This window comes from Clupea harengus, chromosome 20 (genome assembly GCF_900700415.2).
Source record: "Clupea harengus chromosome 20, Ch_v2.0.2, whole genome shotgun sequence".
Taxonomy (NCBI): domain Eukaryota; kingdom Metazoa; phylum Chordata; class Actinopteri; order Clupeiformes; family Clupeidae; genus Clupea; species Clupea harengus.
Window position 1 is genome coordinate 25905340 of NC_045171.1, and position 15411 is coordinate 25920750.

Sequence of the window (15411 nt, forward strand, 5' to 3'; positions counted from 1 at the left end):
TTCTCTTTTATATTTCTTGCTATTTATTTTATCTTGCTATTTTGTTAATATGTTTAATGTCCTATGCACCAACCACGGCAGGTTAATTTCCTGTATGTGTAAATACACTTGGCCGATACAATTATTCTGATTCTGATTAATAGTATCATGTAGAAAGTTAAACAAAATTTGAATATCTTTTCCCTTCTGACAGAAGCTACACGACTGGATGGATCAAAAGTCCTGCCTCTCATCTATTAAGTGAAATCCATATTTAAGTCCTTACATGATTGAGCTTGAAATGTTACACAACAGTAAGAGTGAAGTAACGTCTGCCTGAGGACTTTAGGTGGGTATTCAACATTACAAATATCTGTATATTCAATTTCAGCCATAAAGCATAATCCCTCTGTTGAAATGTATGCATGATATCTGACATGTATGTGTGTGCATCTCTGGGCCTCAGTTCACTATAACTGGGCTGGTTAAGCTTCCGGTCATATCCCACATATACAAAGTCTGATGCTTTTGAACACTATGCCAATACCAGACTGTGGAATGTATCAGGCCACTTGCTGTTTGTATCACTTTACACACCTCCACTAATCTCCCTTACGGTATGGATAAGATAAGCAGGAGATACAGCATTGCTGCAGGCATATGGGACATAAACAAATGACTGAACCATGCAGTTATAAAGTCATTAAAAGTTATTTTAGTGGGTCATTCATTTTGTAACGTCACAGAGCCAGACATACATAACAATGTGTCATGGGACAATCATGAGGGGCTTTGGTCTAAATGTGGGTAGGGATGATTAGCGTAATACTTTTGATATTTCTAAACCATCCCGATGCCTTGTGACACCAGGGCTCAAGCTGTCTCCAGACATGAACTTCAAACGCCATGTCTGGCCCCCTGAGACCAGTCAAGTTGGAGTAACTGCTCATCAGAAACCCGTACAACCAAAAAGACGACATGTTCTACAATACAATACATTGTTACATTTTTTTTTTTATTTAAAGTTTTTGAATGTCTTTTCCAAAAACCCAAACATAGGGAAAGAGTGTTACTCCCCTCGGCCACTCACCGTGAGCAATGAATCAGAGAGTTCTGAGATGGACAACATTGCAGAAAAATGAACAGTTCTACTGTTTGTTTATAACCCCCCCCCCCCCCAAACTACACCCTACCATTTTTATGTATTCTTTTACATTGTTCATTTTGAAAAAATATACAAAGTACCATATGTACATTAAAAAAAAACACATGACAGCCCTCCTCATCAATTCCTCTCTGCTGCAGCATTTCAACATGCCTGTAGCCAGCCAACTCCACTAATCAACAGCAGAAAACGGGTGCTTTCACACACTGGGTTATGTATCCCTTTTTGGCTTCAACAAAAAAATAAGAAATATAAATGCCTGCTGATCCAAAGGAATCCCAAACGGCATCACACCAAACGTCGCCCACCATAGGAGGCTGCAGCTGGAGCTCACATGTCCATCTCAAACTGGCTGTCATCTGCTGCCCATCAACAGAGATGGAGACAAAAGAACACACACACACACAGACAGACACACACACACACACACACACACACACACACACACACACACACACACACACACACACACACACACACACACACACACACACACACACACACACACACACACACACACACAGACACAGACACAGACAGACAAAACAAGTGCTGTTATCAAGTGGTTGAATTACAAGAACACATCAACTGCAAGTTGTCTAAAACACATCACAGTAAGGATCAAGACTTGAAATGGAGACTGAGAGTTTACCGGCCAGATCCTTCTCCTCTTCCAACTCTTCTTTCAGGTCCTGGAGTTTGGAGAGAGGGTGCAGCGAGGGCATGGTTACTCCCGGAATCTGAGGCAGGCAGCATGGCGGAGTGCGAGCAATTGGAGAGTTTCTGCAGTCCAGCAAGAACTTCCTGTCATATATGATACGTGTGCCTGCAGAGGCAACCAGAATGGTGTGAGGACACATTCAATACCTCACAGAATGAAGAACTACGTTAACCATATTACATATGTTAACCATATTACAAGTGTTAACGTTCATATTTCAGCTAGCATGGGACAAGGATATAGAGAAGTCAGTTGGTGGGCATAATAAATCAAAATACATAACAAATGCTTTGGGAAGAATTCATGAAATATTATTGCAATTTGCAATATATTAATAGAAAAACAAATAGGCTTGTGATACCTGTTCTATTAGGTCTAAGAAACTCGATGCTTGTGAACACACACTCCCATTTTGTGAAACATCACTTGGCTTTCACAAGCAGATAGGGTAACAGGAGTCACAGCGTCTACTGTGAAGTTTGATCTAAACCTAGGAGTGGTTTGAACTTTGAGTGGCAATGTGAGCCATACAGCGCACATATGTTCCGACCGTGAGCAGAAAAACATGTTATGTAATGCAGCTTGTTTTGGGCAGCGTGTCCTGAACAAAGGGAACTGGGGGGAGGAGACAGAGAGACAGAGAGAGAGAGAGAGAGAGAGAGAGAGAGAGAGAGAGAGAGAGAGAGAGAGAGAGACAGAGAGAGAGAGAGAGAGACAGAGAGAGAGAGAGAGAAGCACATGGGCTGACTGCTGGACGAAGAGCAGCAGGCCACAGCAATGCTGTGCAGCTGGCCAGAACTGGACCGAGACTCCAGCCACACCTAGAATACCTGATGTTTTTGACTCGTCTTTATGGGCTCCAATGCACCAGTAGCCACATGAACTCCATTTTATCTTCACAGAGGAGAAACTAAATGTTTTCACAGAACTACCATATAAAAGCTACCGTGATCAACGCGGGTGAAACACAGTGCTTTTCTCTCGTCACTACACACTTGCAGTATTCTGCTTCACCAGTATTTCAAATGTGAATACAAGACATGTGTTGTTTCTTCAAGATTCTTTCTAGAAATTTCAACCCCCTGCCCCCTTTTCTGAGCTGTTCTGTTCTTAGAAGGGAGCCATGGGGCGTGCCCTTTAAAGAGCTGCTCCTGTTGGCTGGGACAGAATGTTCTCGTCATTCCCTACATCGCAGAGCAACGGCCGCTGGGTCCACTAGGGGCGGACCCAAGACACCCTTTCCTTCCCTAACCACCACCAACTCCCTAAAGTGGGCGAGGAGAAAGCAGCCGCTACTGCCTGCTGATTAGATCTTTATGCCCCTTGTTGACAGGTCAGGTTGTGTTTTCTATCAACAGACTGTGGTATGCGGTACTGCACTGCACTCCCATAACTCCTTTCCCTTGTCTACTGGCTCCGAAAAACAGGAGATGATGGAAGCATACTTGACTTAAAGCTTATCTGTGGTCATATTTTTTTTTACAGAACACCATTTCACCTAGAGCAGAAAGATACTTAAGTAGTGTACTTGAAAAGGTGTCACAATGTAGCACAACACTGTTCCAAGCCCCTGTAAATAAACTGCAATGCCTCAACAATCCACAAGGGACTTTCTATGTCACGCCTCAACAATCCACAAGGGACTTTCTATGTCACGTCCAATAATTATGTTTTACAGTAGGCCTACATGACAACGAAAACAAAGCACACGTTTGTCACCAAATACGTCTCCTCTACTTACTTAAGTGTTTGTCAAGGATTATAATTTCGATCAAAACGTATACGCATGTGAGAGTTAAACTAGAAAGTTAGATTCAACGTGTAATTAATCATCTGCATGTAACATGCAAAGTTTTTTTTAACATTAATGCTAATCTTCACTCATATATTGAGGTTTAAGTAAAATAAAACACACACACACCATGACAATAACTAAATCCATGTGGCCGAAAACGTAACGTCGATTTAAGGCGCAATGTTATGCAGCGCGTCCGATAGTGACTGTTTCATAAGAGACGTTGGAAGAACATTGGGGTGCGGGATTTAAAAAAAAAAAAAAGTTAACGAGACTGTGCTTTTAGGCAACGATTTTAAGTATGCAATACACTCCGTGATATAACATGACCAACCGAAACGAATTCAAATTTAGGTCCTCGAGTTCGGACACATAACTGGGGTTGATTTCACTGCAACAAAGCTTACCTCCAGGGGTGGTGGAGAAGAGGGTCCCCCCGGGCGTCTGGCTGTAACAGTCGGGCAACTGGGACCAGTCCTTCAGTTGCAGGGTCCGGGTAGGGATGGCACAGCTTTTGCTTGGTGATGTCGACATAGTTTGTTTGTTTTTTTCCGTCGAAGCAATGGAATCAAAACTGTAGCCTACAGTTACACAATGATCCACTGTGGTAGATACACTGAGAACAACACGTAAAGGTTACAACGTTGCTTCAAATTTTCAGGAAATGTGCGAGCGAGCCCGCGGTTGTTGTTAACAGCCTACTGGGGGCAGGTCTTCAGACTTGTCTCTTCACCTCTGGACTTCTTCAGGCAGACTGAGTGTTCACGGCCATGTGCGAATGTATTTAATGTCTACAGGAATCCCTACGTGACTCGGGTCATGTGATAGAATGCGCTGTTGCAATCAGCCAACCTCCCCGCTGGCCACGTGGGCAAAAGTATGTGCCTGTCAGTCACAATTCAGCGTGAATTGCGCCCAAGTGGGCACGGGCTGTTATTTGTTGTGGATCAGTAATAGCCCATTCAATCGGTTCATTTATGTAAAAAAAAGTTTAGAACAGTAAGTTCATTTAAACCCCAAGTCTCAAAGTAACCTAAAGACCAATGTTTACTGAAAAAAATCGAGGGATACTAGAATGAAAAATCGATTACCTGTTGGCTATTCTGAATAGAATTAACCAAACCTTACAGTCTCAATCGTAGTTCACAACCATCTAGTTTTGGAATCATCTGCACGTAATTTGGTTAGCTCGGACTTCACATGTCCTGTTCAAACTTACTGTACCTTGAGGTGTAGTTGCGGAGAAGCGCCGCTGGGACACGCTGTTCTCAGTTCCCCAATATCTTATCAGCTGCGTATAGGAAAGCAGTCTTGCCAAACTAACATCTGAAGAAGTATATGAATATTCTCCTTTATGTCGTGTGCCTTCACTAACAGTCCTCATAGCACTGATTTAAGTTAGCCTCGTGTTTATTTCTTTAACTTTGTCTTTAACCTGCTGTGACTGCAAAGTGAATCACACAAGACCATGAGGAAAACTGGTTACAAATATTTGTCGTGTTTCTGTAGGGTGACGTCAATCATTCCAGAGGTAAGGAACACCTCGTTATGTCATCGTAGATGGAGGAGGATCTTGAAGCCTACATAACCTCATTTCAATATTTAAATATTCATTACTGTTTTTTCCCCACTCTGCTATTTGTATAAATTACTTTAATTGGAGAAATCAAAGCGAGGTAGGCCTACTGATTGATCTTCAGTGTTGCACAGTATTTTACATTGGTTTAATTCCAAGAACAGATTATTTCATCACACTAAAGTCTATTAATCAATTGGACAAACCAACGAACAGTTTCATCTTTTTATTGAATATTAAGGTAAATATTTCACATTAATACAGGCTACATAAAGTAGAGCCACTATACGACATGAAATTTGCTTTTTAACCCTTTTTAGTATGTAAACAATTGTACATGTATTTACCACTCTAAAAGGTCTGATTTCGTTATCTCTTTAGGTAATCATCTAGTTAATGACTGCATTTCGCAGGACCCATACAGTCAAATAACGCCTTTCGTGGGTTTAGGTCAAAACGGCTAAACTACGCAGAGAATGCATCCTGTTGATCTTGTTCAGTAAACCAGTAACATCCCACACTAGTTTCCTTTTTATTTTATTTTTTGAGTTAGGCACGTCAAAAATAAAACAAAACAAAAACAAAAAAAACACAGGGTATGTTTTCTTTTCTTTAACAATTCTTAACTCTGTACTTGCCCACATTACTAAGTTTTTGTCTTGTGATTTTATTTCCTCTTGTTGGCTTTAAAGTGAGTATTTTCTGTTAATTCTGGACATATGCCTTGAAGGTTGTTGCCAGTATTGTGTTCTAGTTGACGTGGTTCAAATGCACATTCCCAATATGGGGGGCCCAAGTACCTGGCCAGACCTGAAAGACAAAGACACATGATATGAGACAGAGAAACACCACATGGTAACACAAACAAAACACTAGCTCAAGACTGAAAGGTAGAAGACGATTATCCCAGTCAAATGTATTTGTCACTATATGATAAACTAGCTTCATTAAAACACACAAACTAAAAGAGTCCCAGTGCTGTTGAGTTACGGTGGTTCCAAGTTCTCTCCGAGACAAATGAGGTGTGCTTTTCTTTTTGGATCTGTCAGCCTAATCAGCTCTGTAATGAGGGGATTTACCTGCTGAGGATCTGAACTCTCTGCGGAGTTGGGGACCAGTTTAATGATGGGGTTCCAGGCGGGGTCGGATGTGTGCAGCCCGTTGTACATGGGCCCTCCAGGGCCCTCCACCATGGGTCCGTGAGGCGGCATCATAGTCCCCCCATACATAGACATGGGCATTCCCTGCAGAGAGTACAAGGGAAACACTGATTTTAAAATGCTGAAGAAACCAACTAGACTGATCACTCATTGACTTTCAATTGGTTAAAATGTGTTCAAATGACTTTCAGATGGAAAATGAGTTAAGTAGTTAAAAAAAACATTAACTAAAATGAATGTGTTTATGCTAAGTAGCACATTAGCAGTTTCGGGACCAAAAAAAAAATGATGGCTCTCATAAAGTTAAGATTCCCGCCAAAGAACGCGAGTGCAAGACTCTGGTACAGGGTCAGGTAAGTCAGGTGTTGGTCTACCTTCATGCTTAAACTGCACCTTTTCTTCATAGCTCACAGAACACTCATTTGACAGACCTACTATCAGTCATATTTACATGAACGTACAAGGATGCGCACAACTGATTCAAAAATGGCAATGTAGCACTTCAAAACCCAATGATGGGTCCATGGCAATCCATGGCAACCGGAGGACTAAACATGACTTTACTTTACACAAGTGAACTAGCTTGCAGAATGGCCCCATAATGCCGTGCGGCAGGCGCATACTTTTCTCTATGTGATGCACTAGCGCTCAACGATGTTCCCTAACAATGTTCCTTACTGTTCTAATTGCATGTCGTTGTTCTGTGTTGGGACGGAGTTTATACAGGTGTGTGACGGTAGCACAGTCTGTTCGTGATAACTTGTACCAGGGGATAAAGCCCGTGCCATTTTGACAGTGTGTTGTGTTTAAGGCCATAACAAATATTACGCACTTCCGTGATTTGTTACAATATCAAAAGTGAAAAAACACAATGTCAAAATGGCACGGCGCGCGCCTGCCGCACGGCATTATGGGGCGACTATGCCAGCAATTTACAATATAATAGGAAATAGTTGTTTTCTGCAAGCTAGTTCACTTGTGTAAAGTAAAGTCATGTTTAGTCCTCCGGTTGCCATGGATACTACAACCAAACTCCACTAAGATCTCAGACTCAGACAAAATGAAGTCAAACTAAACAACACAATCGCCATTAACGTATACCATGAAGGAAACAATTCAAATGTTGTGTACTATCATAGACCTTCTGCTAGTTTGTTAAGTTTGACTAGCTAGCGAAGTTAGGTTAGCGACAAGTGGAGGCATTCATTCTTCAGCAAAGTCGGCAACCGGAGGACTAAACATGGGTTTACTTTACACGAGTGAACTAGCTTGCAGAAAACAACTATTTCTTGCTGTACCAGTTAACAGAAACACCACAGCGGTATTAACTGTAAAAGCTGCTACTTTAGCTCATTCAGAAAGCTAGTCAACAGCTCCCTCATCTAGCTCTGACAACTTTTTTTCTAACAAAGTTCTGCTGAGAATGACGGCGTTTGGTTTGACCAAGTTTTGTGTGAGGATGACGCCGTTTGGTTTGACAACGTTTTGTGTGAGGATGACGCCGTTTGGTTTGACAAAGTTTTGTGTGAGGATGACAGAGGTTTTTCTGAGACTGAAGCCGTTTCGCCTGAGTCTGACTACTTTTGGTCTGAGACCTGACGCCTTTTCGTTTGAGTCTGACACTTGAGTCTGAGATCTGAGGATGTCCTAATATGAACACCGTACGGCAGACTCCGACACTGTTGTTGCGCTTACTTTTGCCACGTGAGATCGAATAAATGTCACAAGGAGATAATCGAAATCGATCAAAATTTGATCGCGATCCCGAATCGAGATCGAAAAATCGCCCAGCCCTACCTGGGGCCCTTTTAAAGATTACTTTGGGTCCAAAATTTTACACTTAACAATCAAAATCGGTCCAGTATGGAATTTAAATGCTAAAACCAGCAACCGCAAAAAGGCTTTCCAATGGAATCCTATGAGGCAAACATCTGCGTCAAAGTACTCCTCCATCCTCCTCCCATTCGGTCCTTGTTTCCTGCACAGTTTGGATCAAAGGGAGGGGCTAGGACTTAACGAAGGGTAAAACGTGTAAAAGGCATGTTTCATTGCTCCATTGTCCATTGAGGGTTACGCAAACACATCAGAATCCTCTTCATTCAAGGAGAGAGACCATTCACACTTTTATTGTGTCATTTAGAAATGAAACTTGTACGTACAAACGCACGCCGCACGCACGCTCGTATGTATGCACATGAAAAATAAAGTGTAATAATATAATTATATATGGTACTCGCTACCATACGCCATTTCGTCTGTCTGCGGTAGGTCTTGGAACGCTCCTGGTTTGTGGTGGTCACTGATGACTCTGGACCAATGCATTTAGCCCTGTCTAGTTTGGATCGATGAGCGGGACTACAGCCAAAAGACAAATAGTTGAATGTATAGCTGTTTGTAAAACTATTTGGCACTGTAGGACTGGACAGTGGGGGTGGTCGTTCTGTATCCACCCACTGGTCAAAGAGAAACCTAACTGATGTGAAATATACGTCATTATACACAGAAGAACACTGGGGATGAAGGGGAACGAGAGAGCCTGTGATGGCTGCATTAGGAGGATGGGACCGGGGCAGTGCACTCACTTTGGGGAAGTCCATGAGGTTGTTGGGCAGCTGCTGGTGGAAGGTGTTGGCGGGAGCCTGGATCCCCGTGTCGTCCTGCTCCATGGGCTGGTGCTGAGAGAAGGCCTGCTCCGGGGCCTGTTGGTGCATCATGTGACTGCTCATCAGGGGCTGAGACCAGCCAGACACGGGCTCTGCTGGGAGAACACAAACCAGGGGGACACTCATAAGGACCAAGCCCACGCCAACTCAGAAGGTGTCAGTATGATTTATAGGTGGACTGAAGTAGGGGCGTGTGAACATGAGATTTGTATCATTATATTTTCAGTTGTGATGTTCTGGCTGTGATATGCTTTAAACCGCCATAGCACAGTACAACAGCTGAAACAGGATGTGATGTTCTCCACTAACCACAGTACAACAGCTGAAACAGGATGTGATGTTCTCCACTAACCACAGTACAACAGCTGAAACAGGATGTGATGTTCTCTACTAACCACAGTACAACAGCTGAAACAGGATGTGATGTTCTCCACTAACCACAGTACAACAGCTGAAACAGGATGTGATGTTCTCCACTAACCACAGTACAACAGCTGAAACAGGATGTGATGTTCTCCACTAACCACAGTACAACAGCTGAAACAGGATGTGATGTTCTCCACTAACCACAGTACAACAGCTGAAACAGGATGTGATGTTCTCCACTAACCACAGTACAACAGCTGAAACAGGATGTGATGTTCTCTACTAACCACAGTACAACAGCTGAAACAGGATGTGATGTTCTCTACTAACCACAGTACAACAGCTGAAACAGGATGTGATGTTCTCTACTAACCAGAGTGATTGCCAACGCTGAAGGACCAGATGCCACCTTGGCCCACGGGCGCCGTGTAGCTGGTGGTGAGCAGCGGCGGGTTGACTGTGCCCGTCTGCCGGATACGGGCGAGCCGCTCGGTGCCGATGGGTTGTGGAACCTTCCGATCCAGGTGGCCGGAGTTACCGGGCTTGGCCTGCAGGGGCGGGGCCGAGGCGGACGCTGTGAGCGGCGAGGAAGCCCCCGATGACACAGTGGGGACAGCAGTCTCGCCTGACGGAAGAAGAGACGTCATCAGAGAGGTTAAGATCACATGGCAACATCATGGTCATCGCGTGATCCAGGGCAGAACCACTGCCACGTGGACCCTGCCTCAAGTCAACAACAATAACATCTTAACATAGAAACTCCAAGAGGCTTAGCAGTGTAGGTGAGGGGACAGGCACCAGGCCCTTCAGGGGCAGCTACACTCACAAGAGCCAGACGCACCCCAGAGGTGGGGGGAGAAATGCTGTCGGTTGAAGGAGGGGCCGCTCGCAGGACTCGGGCCGTGGAGGTACACAGCGCTGCCCGACATGGAGGTGGAGGTGGCCATGCTGGTCATCGCCGCTGAGGATGAGATGGAGTTGGCTGCAGGGTCCATGGGATGGAGGGCTGAGAGACACACACACAGAAACATCAGTCAACTGAGGCTCATACACACACAGAAACATCAATCAACTGAGGCTCACACACACACAGAAACATCAATCAACTGAGGCTCATACACACACAGAAACATCAATCAACTGAGGCTCACACACACACAGAAACATCAGTCAATTGAGGCTCATACACACACAGAAACATCAATCAACTCAGGCTCACACACACACAGAAACATCAATCAACTGAGGCTCACACACACACAGAAACATCAATCAACTGAGGCTCACACACACACAGAAACATCAATCAACTGAGGCTCATACACACACACAAACATCAATCAACTGAGGCTCACACACACACAGAAACATCAGTCAACTGAGGCTCACACACACACACACAGAAACATCAGTCAACTGAGGCTCACACACACACAGAAACATCAGTCAACTGAGGCTCATACACACACAGAAACATCAATCAACTGAGGCTCACACACACAGAAACATCAATCAACTGAGGCTCATACACACACACAGAAACATCAGTCAACTGAGGCTCACACACACACACAGAAACATCAGTCAACTGAGGCTCATCCCTATTCATGCTTGCTTACAGATTGGAGATTAAAGAGGCAGAAAGGGGTTAATCAGAATGGATTATGGTTTTTTTCTGGCTTTGTTTGTCTGGGAATGTTTTAAGAACATTTATTTGGCAAGGAGGCTTATGCTTAAGTCCAGTGTGACCCCCTTTCCAAATGGAAGGACCACATGGTGAACATTACTGCCATTACCCCAACTTACACGGCAAAGATTGAATCCACTGGATCTGAAGAACAAACCCTTATCTTGCCAACCCTTTAGCCTTTCACTACTTAAGGTTGCTAAAACAAGCAGCTTTCATATTGCCATTGGACAGACTGACTCTGGACAGCAAATAAACAGTTTGTAAAAAAGACCAAGACGTCTGCAATCCTAGAGTGGTGTCTGGTTCGTCTCTTACCGATGGAACTGGGGACCATCCTCTGGGAGGCAGAGCGGTAGCCGGGGGCCTTGGAGCTGTCCGGAGGCGGCATCGGGGGTGGCATCACACCGTCCCCTTGCCCCATACCCATGCCCATGAAGGCGGGTGGAGCAGAGTAGTGCTGCTCAGGTGGCGAGCGTGTGGGCAGGTGACAGGCACCCCACACCTGGTTGGTGCCAACCTGGCTGCCGTCAAAGATGCTGCTGAAGTGATTGAAGAGGGCCTGGGGGCCGAAGTTGGGCGGCAGCTGGGGTTTAGCACCGTGCATGTGGACCTGCTGGGAGCCATTCATCAGGCCAAGCCCAGAGGAGGACGAGGAGGAGGAGGAAGAGGACATCTGCATCTGGGGCGGCGGGGGCGCCAGGCTGGGGGGGGCGTGAGGAGGCTGTGGGGGCAGTGAGGGCTGCTGCGTGGCCTGGGCTTTGGGAGACTCCTGCTGGGCACCGAGGGACATCAGGAGGGACTGCTGTTGGTGTTGATGATGCTGCTGCTGCTGCTGCTGATGATGCTGATGTTGCTGATGATGATGATGATGGTGATGGTGGTGCTGCTGCTGCTGCTGCTGATGTTGCTGATGCTGCTGCTGCTGATGTTGCTGCTGCTGCTGCTGCTGTTGATGTTGTTGTTGTTGATGATGTTGTTGATGTTGTTGTTGTTGCTGCTGCTGCTGCTGCTGGTGATCAGCCAGAGCGGGGCTGTAGTGATTGGGGCCCATCTGCATGCGGTGGGACATGCGGGGGGTTGGTGCACAGAAGTGCGGTGCAGCAGAGCTGGTGGTGTTGACCAGCGGGGTTTGGCTGGAGGGGGGCGAGGTGGAGGAGGGTGGGAGGGAGGCGGCAGACTGGATGAGGAGAGGCGTGGCCAGAGGGGTCTCCGAGGTGGAGCTGAAGGGCAGGGACGACTGCTGTGGGAGGAGCTCGGCTTTGGGAGGAGCCACTGGCGCCGAGAAATCTCCTGTTCCCGCTGCGGGGGACTCCACCGTCAGCGGCTGCTGGGGCTCAGGGGCCATGGGCTTCTCTTTGCCAACAGGGGCCACCGACACGCTGCCACCTTCAGCGGCTTTGGGAGGCAACTTGGCTGCCTGAACCGGGGGAGCGATGGGAGGCAGGGGTGTGGAGGAGGGGGCCGTGCTCACGGCGGCATGCTGGAGGAGCAGCAGGGATGGGGGCGCAGCGGCAGCCTGGGCGGCGCTGGTGGGGGCCGCGGCCGTGAGCGGAGCGCTGTGTGTTTTGGGGTGGGCCGTGGAGGAGAAGAGCTGTTTCCGCACAGAGGAGGGGGTGGGCTGGGGGTGCGTGGGAACAGCGCTGTTGGGGGACGCAGACATCGGAGCCGCAGGAGACGCAGCCGGGGCACCGCTGGTGTTTGGGCTGGTGCTGGCGTTAGTGTTAGCGGGCGCCTGCTCTCCGAGCGCCGAGGAGGAGGTGGGCCGTGAGGTGGACGAGGGGATGGTGCCGCTGCCGTGCTTGGGGGAGCTGTTGTTGCTGCCCGGACTCACAGGCCTCACGGGGAAGGGGCCCCAGGTGCTGGCCGCCGGGGAGAACGTGCCGCCGAACTGCGCCATGGGCAGGCGGGGGTGGCGGATCTGCTGCATGGTCTGGGCCGCGAGCAGGGCCAGCTGGGGGTGGGCGTAGGCCAGCGGGAGAGACACGGGGAACGGCTGCCTCATCCCTGACGACGACGACGACAGACCTTTGCCCACTTTGCCCCCGATCTGCGAGGCAGCGGAGGAGGGTTGGAAGGCTGAGGACGCGGAGGCGGCCGAGGAGCCCTGGCCCTTAGGGCCAGCCGAAGAAGAGGAGCTGTTGGCTCCGCTGGAGCTGGAGTAAGCAGCTGAGCCAGCTTTGGAGCCCGGGGGCCGGATGTGGTTCCTGGGGATGAGGTCCTCCAGCTCCTTGGCGGGGTCCTGGATGAGAGCGTTGATGAGCTGGATGGCGTGGCGTGTGGACTCTGTGCCACCTCTGTCGAACAAGAGGGATGAAGAGAAGGGATCAGAAACTACACTTTTCATTGATTTATTATTCTTTTAAGACTTTAATGCCGCTTTAATGCAGATAGTGAATGAAGTCAGAATGCCCCTTTTGTTTTATGATGGAGATGTTCCTTATGTCTGACATGATAACACATTTAAAGCAAACATACAAGCTAACGCACTTTCACCATGACAATATTCTTGTTCATGCTCGTGTTATTTGGTTGTATTTCAATAGCCTGGTTTCAAAGCCCTTTTCACTACGTTTGACCAAAAGCATTATTTGAAGCTTTTTTCCCCCACAGGGTTCATATCTCCATGGAAACAGGTCCAAAACAAAAACGTTGACTCAGGGGCAGACGACCTTGCATATTAGCGCCCGTTTTTGGCACTATTCATTGCAATAAGTGACTTTGGCAGCACATTTCATGTTTTGAATTGAGTGGATAATGTCCAGCTTTCCATTTGTGAGGTAGGAAGTACCTTATGGTGATCATTCTCTCCCCATTCTTATCCTTCTGCTTGTCCACATCTATGTGGGCGCCGGTGACGTCCTGGATGGCCGTGATGTTGCAGCCTCCTCGGCCCATGATGCGTGAGACCACTGACGCGGGCACCGAGAGCCTTTTGGACCTACAGGATAAAAACCTCATCGGTCGACTGGAGAGAAGAATACACTGTGATGCAAGTCTTGCTTTCAGAACAAAATCTCAAAACAAACAACTCTGAGCTCATCACTACAGAAATATTTATTACAGTTCTAAGAAAAGCTTAAATTCTGGCACTGTACATTCACTGGAAGATAATCTAGTCTAATCACATTTTACCATAATTTATAGCCAATACCAATAATGTATATATCTGTAGTAAAAAAAGGCAACTTTTATTTGTACACTACCATAATCATTACAAAAACTGCTAAATCATATGCAGGAAGAACAAAAAGCATCTTAAGTATGTTTCTAACTCTATCTCAGGCTAACAACAAAGATCCTTGGTCAGTGTGACTCTTACCTCCTGACGACCTCCTTCCAGCCGTCCTCTCTCTTCTGCCCCCTCTTGGGGCTGGTCATGCTCAGCTTGCTGTTGGGTGAGGTCACGGGCAGCGTGATGCTCTTGTATGAAGAGGGCATGGAGCTCGACACCAGGTCAGACGTCTGCTCATGAGATCTGAGCATTTCAGAGAGGAGCGGAAGAACGCACGTCACCACACAGCTTTCATGGATTACATCAATAAATAGAGTAGAAGAAATAGAATAAATAAATAAATAAATACAGTCCTACACATCCACGTTGAGGCAGCTGAAGGGGTCACCCTCCTACCTGTACTGTAGCTGTATCCTGCCACCCTTACTATGCTTGGAGAACTAAAAACCACCAAGTCATCCAACATTACTCATAACAACTAAAACACATAAAATTCCCAACATCAATAAAAGTGGTCTACAGAAAAAGCATGTTGCATTGTGAAGGAGGGCCTTTACAGATACAGCATGGGTACAGCATGAGGCGTTTGTTGTGTTGTTTTTTAGATAAATGTATGTTTATTAAATTGATTTTTAATGACCAAATGTTCTCTCTCTCCAAACGTGACCTTTGTTTCTACAGCCATTCTTTATCCCCATATCCATTAAATACATCCCCCTTCTGTTCTATCTCTACCTGGCCATTCTTTATCCCCATATCCATTAAATACATCCCCCTTCTGTTCTATCTCTACCTGGCCATTCTTTATCCCCATATCCATTAAATACATCCCCCTTCTGTTCTATCTCTACCTGGCCATTCTTTATCCCCATATCCATTAAATACATCCCCCTTCTTTTCTAGCTCTACCTGCCCCCCCCCCCCCCCCCCCCCCCCGCGCGCTTATGTGCCGAGGTTACACTTAAGGTTTTAAGGGAGTTTGTCTTTGCCCCCGTGGCCACTGTGCTTGCTCTAAGGGGTTCAGGCCTGGGCTCGATGTTATTGTGTTGGCACTATATGAATAA

The 15411-nt window shown here is 46.5% G+C and overlaps 3 protein-coding genes across 3 annotated transcripts in view; 1 reads left to right on the forward strand and 2 right to left on the reverse strand.

The window, feature by feature from the left end:
* LOC116225230 (extracellular superoxide dismutase [Cu-Zn]-like) overlaps nt 1–15411 on the forward strand; it is a 364295-nt gene that overhangs the window by 212811 nt on the left and 136073 nt on the right. The gene's annotated exons all lie outside the window — the stretch shown is intronic.
* On the reverse strand, nt 974–4440 carry LOC105913107 (eukaryotic translation initiation factor 4E-binding protein 3-like). The gene is made up of 3 exons (XM_012842130.3): nt 4068–4440; nt 1797–1970; nt 974–1503 (listed from the first exon to the last, which is right to left on the reverse strand). The coding sequence occupies exons 1-3, from the start codon at nt 4192–4194 to the stop codon at nt 1475–1477; spliced, it is 330 nt and encodes a 109-aa protein (XP_012697584.1). The 5' UTR covers nt 4195–4440; the 3' UTR covers nt 974–1474.
* LOC105913087 (ankyrin repeat and KH domain-containing protein 1-like) overlaps nt 5450–15411 on the reverse strand; it is a 41231-nt gene continuing 31269 nt past the window's right edge. Inside the window, exons 27-35 of the mRNA XM_042702777.1 lie at nt 14435–14590; nt 13904–14053; nt 12056–13409; nt 11431–11977; nt 10252–10431; nt 9799–10050; nt 8979–9151; nt 6316–6480; nt 5450–6046 (exon numbers count right to left, since the gene is read on the reverse strand). Coding sequence (XP_042558711.1) covers nt 5987–6046; nt 6316–6480; nt 8979–9151; nt 9799–10050; nt 10252–10431; nt 11431–11977; nt 12056–13409; nt 13904–14053; nt 14435–14590 — 3037 coding nt within the window. The 3' untranslated portion in view covers nt 5450–5986. The remainder of the gene's footprint in view (nt 6047–6315; nt 6481–8978; nt 9152–9798; nt 10051–10251; nt 10432–11430; nt 11978–12055; nt 13410–13903; nt 14054–14434; nt 14591–15411) is intronic.

What these genes read in the sequence shown, in the direction of transcription:
- LOC105913107 (XM_012842130.3), bottom strand. Translation starts at nt 4,194, where the DNA reads ATGTCGACATCACCAAGCAAAAGCTGTGCCATCCCTACCCGGACCCTG. An exon ending in CTTCTCCACCACCCCTGGAG is followed by an intron (nt 1,971 to 4,067) that starts GTAAGCTTTGTT and finishes TTGCCTCTGCAG; the next exon opens with GCACACGTATCATATATGAC. An exon ending in AGAGGAGAAGGATCTGGCCG is followed by an intron (nt 1,504 to 1,796) that starts GTAAACTCTCAG and finishes GATGGGCAGCAG; the next exon opens with ATGACAGCCAGTTTGAGATG.